General features: G+C 44.2%; 1 protein-coding gene across 1 annotated transcript in view; it reads left to right on the top strand.

Annotated features, from left to right (window-relative positions):
• The window catches only part of ctnna2 (catenin (cadherin-associated protein), alpha 2), a 501,378-nt gene that overhangs the window by 101,896 nt on the left and 391,982 nt on the right, over positions 1 to 7,500 (top strand). The window contains exon 3 of the mRNA XM_063220285.1: positions 3,734 to 3,929. Coding sequence (XP_063076355.1) covers positions 3,734 to 3,929 — 196 coding nt within the window. The remainder of the gene's footprint in view (positions 1 to 3,733; positions 3,930 to 7,500) is intronic.

Here is a 7,500-nt window from a genome sequence, read left to right as displayed (position 1 = left end):
TACATAGTGCTTTATGAGTCTGTTATCTGGTAGGTAATGAAATAAAGGACTGTGATGATGATGACCCCAAAGTGTTTTGGCTGCACTGCTGGTCAGGAGAGGTTGTGACTGATGGGGGTTGTGGCTGATGACGAGAGCTGTTTGTACTCTGTGGCAGATGTTAGTGAAGGCAGACCCAAGCCAGGCCATGCCCTCCTAGTGACACCTTCGACGTTGGTACTACTTAGGTCAAGAGCAATGCAAGTACTTTCTGAGCTCAGGAGAACTCAGGAACTCCACCTACTTTGTTGGGAAGCAATCAACTTTGAGCAGCTCCAACAGCCCTGGGTAGAGGAGTGTTCAAAGCAGTGACGTGGTTTAAGCAGAGATGTTCTATTGGGACTAAGAAAATATTTGGTTTATGCCGTTTGAGAAACGTTAGATGATATGCGCTAGGTCAAACCAAGTCTCGACAGGATTTGAAAATCGATGATAATAATCAGGCTAGGCAGACCCAGCTTGTAGCCCCACTGGTCTGCTTCTCCTCTCATACCCCCAACACTCACTGTATCAGCATCACATGGTATGATGAAAGCTTTTAGAAATGTGTGGTTGGATGCTTACTTCATCATTTAACACATACAGTAGTCAGCGGTTTCAATGCTGAGGTGAAAGAATGAATGATTGAGGATGAAATTCACTTAGCCAGTTAATTTATGAATGCATTATGATATGAAATTCATCCTATCATGTGCATATTATATGGGGAAACCTACAAAGTATGCACTGCAAACTGTGTAGCTATTGGAGTCTATATAACTTACACTGTGTACTAGTTGTGGTCAGGATGTGGTCCCATTTTTTCATTTTTCTACCAGAAGGGATGGGACGATTGCACCCTTGCTCCCTAGGTACACCCCCCCCCACCCCCACCCTGCCTCTCTGCGCCAGCTGTGTTGAGCTTATTATTACCATTTTTCATGTTTTAAATGTTCTTTGACTAATTTATTTCCTTCTTTCTTCCATGTTTCCTTTCTTTTTGCATTTGTTAATCTTGTGAAGCACATTGAGTTGCACCTGTGTATGAAATGCGCTATACAAATAAACTTGCCTTGCCTTATCAACCACAATGTAGCTAAAATGCCGTCCTGTACACAAATTAGATACATTTGTGAGAGTATTTGGGAGAGGAGGCTTGAGTATCACTTAACGCGCCGCCCACCCCATCTCATCTCCTGCTTTGATTGTCTCAAGGACTCTGGCCGCAGAGGAGGGAGAGAGTGGGTGGTTGAAGTGATTCTCTGGTTGGATTATGAGTGTGCACTAACGGTTTGAATGCACATTTTTCATTTACGCGGTATAGCAGAACAGTTTGAACTCTTTGATGGTACGTTGGCTTAATTACGAGGAAATGGGACAGTTCTGGGAAATTAGGCTGTGGAAATTAAAAACTGTCTTCAGTTCAGACATTCTGGTATTAATTATTCATGTGTTGTATTGTAGATGTGCGTTCACTGTAAAAAGAAACATTATAGAATTAAATATGAACATTTTCCTAAGCACCATGCACCATTATCATCTTTTGCGCTTTTGTTAGTTCACCTCCCTTTCCTCTTATACCGAATAGTCATTCCACTTAGAACTTAGTGTTTTTTGGTTGACAGTAGTTCTTGTTCACTTACAGATGGGCTGGTTCAACTCGATGCCTATAAAGTAAATTGATTCTTACAATGGGCCCAATCTATCCAGATGCTTAATCGATCTGCAGGGAATTCCCCCCCTGCCTGGTGCCCATGGAGCGGCGTTCTGCATTTTCGCTGATCCGCCACCTCCAGCTCTCTCTGCAGCTCGTAATGAATCCCTCACCATGTTTTACGGCTTCTCAGAACGGCAATGGAAAGGAACCGTTACTTATTCAGCACTCATTTCTCTCCGTTCCTTTTCTCCCTCTTTGCTCTTTTCTCTCTCTCTCTCTCTCTCTCTCTCTCTCTCTCTCTCTCTCTCTCTCTCTCTCTCTCTCTCTCTATCTCTCTATCTTGAATGCGTTGTGCGTCTGATATTGGGACATCATCTGAGGCATTTGCAGTAGAAGTGAGTTTGACCCAGATTTTTTTGTTGTCATTTTGCAATCTCCTGTTTATCCCCATCCCTCTGCTCCCTCGGCGCGAGTAGCTTGGTGTTACCCTACGTCCTGAGGCGATGATGGAGCCACTCAGACTCCAGTGTGCTAAGGCTGCAGTATCAATATACCACAGCCCAGGCCCGTCGACAGAGGGGGACAAAGGGTTATGTTGTCCCGGGCCCCAAGGAGATAGGGGGCCCATAATTGGGTCCCCCATTACATTGTACAGTATGTATTGGGTAAGGGGCCCTTTCAGATGACGTTGTCCTGGGCCCAGCAAAAGCTGTCAGCGGCTCTGCCACAGCCTTTCATCTGCTGACTCTCCCCTTTTCCTTCCCTCTCCACAGCTACTGTAGGCCTAGGTAGGTAGTCAGTATTCACCTGTAATTCAGTCACAGGGAGCCGCAAACCAAAAGGGTTCGGCAAGTTAGAGGTACAATCGGAGATTGTAAGAGTCTCTCTGGTACCTGCCCACTGGGCTGGGTATAGAAGCTTCCTGTGTGTGTTTGCATAGGGAAGAGCAGGAAAAGTAGTGCTCTCCATCGCGTTCGCCTGAAGCAAAGCCTGGGGCCACGGGACGACTCTTGTTCTTTGTATACCTTGTACAGTTGGGAGTAAGAGAATGGAAATGCTTTGAAGAGTGTGTAATTTGCTAAAGCTTATGCTACATTGGTTTGAAGACAGGTGCTCCATTTTAGCTACAACAAACCTATGCACAACTGAGGTAAAAAAAAGAACAGTTCAAGTTTTCAAAAATAACGGTTTTGCTCATGAATTCTGTCGGCATTTATAGTGAGAATCTTCAAGAAAATATGAAAACAGGGTGTTTATTTTGCTTTAGTGTACATGAGGCGAAGAACAAATCAATGAGAGGCCCAGATTTTTATTGCCTCGTCCAGGTGAAAATTGGGGGTGTGCCAGTTGAGTATGGACCCTGCGCCTCAGGGAGGGAACTATTACTGTGCGAGAGAGCGTTTTAATAGGAGGGCTTATTGGATTCCCAGGGATGCTCAGCTTCCTCTGGCTGATACTGATGCAGTGCATTTCGCAGTAGGTGGAGTGGAACTTTCTCATGTTGATTAAGTGCACGAGGCATGCACTGTAATTTGTTGTGTTCTTGTGTGTGTGTGTGTGTGTGTGTGTGTGCGCACGCGCGCGGGCATGCGTGTGTGCGTGTGCGTGTGCGTGTGTGTGTGTGCAGGGCCGCTGGCAGCTTTTGCCAGCCCCCTGACAAAGTTATTGGAAATTTCTCCCCTCTCCATATATACAATATAATGAGGTGCCAATTCTGCCCCCACTTCTTTATTCGCCCAGGACAACTGACCCCTTTGCACCCAAGGTCGGCTTCCCTGTGAGTGTTTGTGTGTGTATGTGTGTGTGAATGTGCTTGCATACTTGGGTGTGTTCATGTATGTGTGTTTATAGCATATATTACCGCTCTTTTAAAGAAACCAGGTCAGAACAGGCTTACTTATTGTGTAACATTTATTTTTTCATCAAAGCTCTGTAGAATTTTTTTAAAGAGTAATACTGATTTCTCCTTGACCATTACTGTTGAGGAAGTTGCTTTATGGACTATGAAATTAAAAACCAATGAATCACCATCATCCTGTCATCTCCTGTTGCCAACAGGTGACCACCCTGGTGAACACCAGCAACAAAGGCCCCTCCAGTAAGAAGAAGGGTCGCTCTAAGAAGGCCCATGTGCTGGCCATGTCGGTGGAGCAGGCCACGCAGAACTTCTTGGAGAAAGGAGAGCAGATCGCCAAGGACAGCCAGGACCTGAAGGAGGAGCTCATCGCTGCTGTGGAGGATGTCCGCAAGCAAGGTCAGACTCCCAGCCACTTCTACCAGAGAGAGTAGTGAGAGAGAGGTTCCATTGGCCCATTGTTTCCTGGTTCTATTATGGCCCCCCTTAGGCAGACCTAGGCAGACCTAAGGACTGTTTTATTCATTGTAGGAGCATTATGACACGCCCCTTTAGGCAGACCGGAACCTGGTCACGTTAGGTGCCCATAGAAACCTATTATGTTGGCATATCTCTATACTTAAAGAATCTCTGCTTCTACTGTATCTGCAGCCACTGAGAGTTGATTCTCAGTACTATTCTGTCTTTCAGTGGTGTTTTACATGCTTAGCTGCCCTGCCTTTATTTGGACAGATGTGTCAAAAGTAAAAGTAAAAAAAAAAGAATCAGTTTCTTTCCAACACAAGTAACTTATCTGAGTAATCAGTAGACCTGTGTGCTTGTCTTACGGTCGGCTAACTGTGCACTGGTTGGATCAAGTTTGTGGTGGGTCCTTGTTAGGTTTTCAGTGTTTTTCAGTAACAACACAGTCTATCTATTTCATTAGATACAATGGAGTAAATGATGTAACAGCTATGTAATGACATGTGCTAGTGTTGTAATTACACCACAAAAGTACTTTTACTTTTACTTTTGATACCTTTGGACCTGAGCTTCTGGGTACATGTAGAGAACTTTCAGGCATTGAGAGTTGTTTCACTGCTTTTCTGACTTCATGAAGAACTGTGCTCTTTTGTGTTTTTGAAGGTAGTTATTTTTCCATTCCCATGCTTTAGAAGATTACTAAGGCATGTTGAGGAAGTGTACTAAAGTGAAGATTTTTGTATTGAGCAGGGGCTCTTCGCTTTTCACACATTTCGTACACTGTAAGGAGTAACTGTTAGCTGGTATTTCACAGCAGGTGCAGAGGTCCACATTGGAGTTCACAGGAGAGTTCACCGAGTTACCTTGAAAAGCAAGCAGCAGAGTACCACTCACAGCTTCCAGATGAGTCACAGTGGAAGGATGAGCTGTGTTTATGGAGACAACTATTGCTCTCAGTGTGTCTGGTTTCCAAGTAGTTAGTAATGAAAGATTGTCAAGGATGTCTGTGATTGTCTTATCTACCCAGTGACTCAGCTCCATGCTTTCTCGATGCGGTTTCATCTCTTCTTGTTTTGGTTTTTACTACAACCCTTGGCGCGACTCTCTCTTCTCACCATAAGTGTGCTTGGCTTAATTACTTTTTCGTGCTATACTCTAATGAACTTTAATGATCTCCGCGCTGTAGATGAGGAAAATAGCTGAGTAGGTGTCTGTCTCCCCACATTCCCTGTAGTGCCTCGTAAGCTATCCTATATCCAGAGCCAGAAGACACAGACAGGTGCGCTGTCTTGTTGCTTTGTCATTTTACCCAAGTAAAGTTACTATACTTTTAAAAGAAAGATAAACATAGCCAGCTTACTCACTTACAGGTACAGTACTACAAAAAGGTCTGTGAAATGTTTAGTCAAGTTTTGCATACATAATTTTTTTACATTGATATTGGTGGATTTGAAAGTTTTTAAAGGCATTTTTCATCTCAATGTAAACTCCAGGGGATGCGTTTCTTGAAAGCGTAGCTGTTAGCCATTTAGCAACTTAGGTAGTTGCCGATGGGAAGTTGCATTGCAAACAACAAAGTAGCTAACATAGTTACCAACTATGGCTTTGAGAAACGCACCTCAGATTAGCAAAATATGCTTATACAAACAGATGTCCACAATATTAATACATGAGGAATATGTGTTAGTAGGTTATTGATTAACGAGGTTGTTAGTAAATGTAACTGTCACCCTGTGTTTAGGCTGTATCGACCCAAGCCTTTACTGTATAGGGGCCTTCTATTAAATTTACCGAATTAGTTTGTGTTTTAGATTACCGTCATCAATCACTTTAGAGAGGGGGAAAGAAAGCCCTTTAAGCAGTCATGAATTTATCATATTTATAACTCTTTCTCTTTCGTACTTGACCGAATTACTAGGCCTTCTGTCATTGTGTCATTATGTTGTAATCCAAAAACTATACATTATCATTCCAGACAGGGTCATTTCAGTCGCTTTTCTGTACCTCCTTCCTGCCATACCCCTCCTCTTCTGCCTCAACTTCTGCCCACCGATCGTCTCCTCTCTCTCCTCCTCTTCTAACCCCCCAACCCCCCCCCCCCCTTCCCCGCCTTCCTCCACCACATCTCACCATCCCAAACCCCCCTACCACTTCCTCCTACGCTGCGCTGTTCCCCCTGCTTGCTCTCTGGCGGGGTCAGATAAGACATTGCTGACGCGGTAGTGGAGATACAGGGATGAGGGGCAATTCCCTGGGTTCGCCGGGCTGCACTGTAAAATGATACCACTCCGACTCTGCTTTTGATGCTTTGCTTCATTGTCTTAAGCTCTTTAATTTGACCAGCTATGACGTGCTTGGTCATTTTATTCATCTATTCAGTGTGCTGTAGTGGCATGGACCAAGTCATCTGAGGTCTTGTCTTCTTACAGAAACAAATGCTTAGCTTGGAAGGCTTTTTTGTGTGCACTATTTCTTCTTAGCCGGCTATGATTGCAAATTTAATGAGTCGTCTCCTTTTCGTAATAGAAAATTAAGCAAATTGTTAGAGTTGTTTGAAAGCCCTCTGAACGAGTGTAAGCAAATATCGCAATCACACTGTGGAAAACAATATGATATTGCAGTTAAGCACTGTTGTTGTCCTCAGAGAATTAGCTTCCTGATTTGCTGAGTTGCTACACAAGTGATCCACTTAGATCTTCTGCTGAAGTCTGGGGGACCGAGTTTGTTACCATTGTGACCAACGATGCATACAGCAGTGGTTCTCAAACTTTTCGTGCCATTCCCCCCTTCAGAGGAAGGGAGTCTGTCTGCGCCCCCCTCGAGCAAGGGCGAAACTTTGATTTTGACATTGGTGGGGACACAAAAGTGCTCCAAGACAAAGATTCCAGAAGCTTTTTTGCATTATCAATCATAGGTTCATGTCATGCAGATGTAGGGCACGGTCTATGAATATGGTCATTGATCCACGTCGATTTATAAGCACGAGCGGTGCTGTCCCCATAGCCTATTTGTTTCAAACGTGTATGACGCGCTATGCCGATTTAATGTCACGCTTTCAAAGACGTTGATTATTGAGAATGGAGAACGAGACACGGAATAGGTTAGAGGTAGGCCTAGGTGAAATTAATGTGGAGAGCATGGTCTATGAATATGGTCATTGATCCACGTCGATTTATAAGCACGAGCGGTGCTGTCTCCATAGCCTATTTGTTTCAAAAATGTATGACGCGCAATGCCGATTTCATGTCACGCTTTCAAAGACGTTGATTATTGAGGAAATGGAGAACGAGACACTGAATAGGTTAGAGGTTGGTGAAATTCATGTGGAGCGAGAGAGAGAGAGAGAGAGGGTGGGCAGCACCAACCCTTTGGATGCAGTGATGCACGCGCAACCGAAATTGAAAGAAAAGACAGGGAGGGACGAGAGGCAAAATGGGAGGCGCGGGTACTCAGACCTCCAGACCTATCCCCTTCTGAATTCTGCATTTTTTTTGTTTGTCATTATGCT

The sequence above is a fragment of the Engraulis encrasicolus genome, chromosome 16 (genome assembly GCF_034702125.1).
Source record: "Engraulis encrasicolus isolate BLACKSEA-1 chromosome 16, IST_EnEncr_1.0, whole genome shotgun sequence".
NCBI classification, from domain to species: Eukaryota; Metazoa; Chordata; class Actinopteri; order Clupeiformes; family Engraulidae; genus Engraulis; species Engraulis encrasicolus.
The sequence above is the reverse complement of the archived record's forward strand: the minus strand, read 5'-3'. Positions and strand labels throughout refer to the sequence as shown.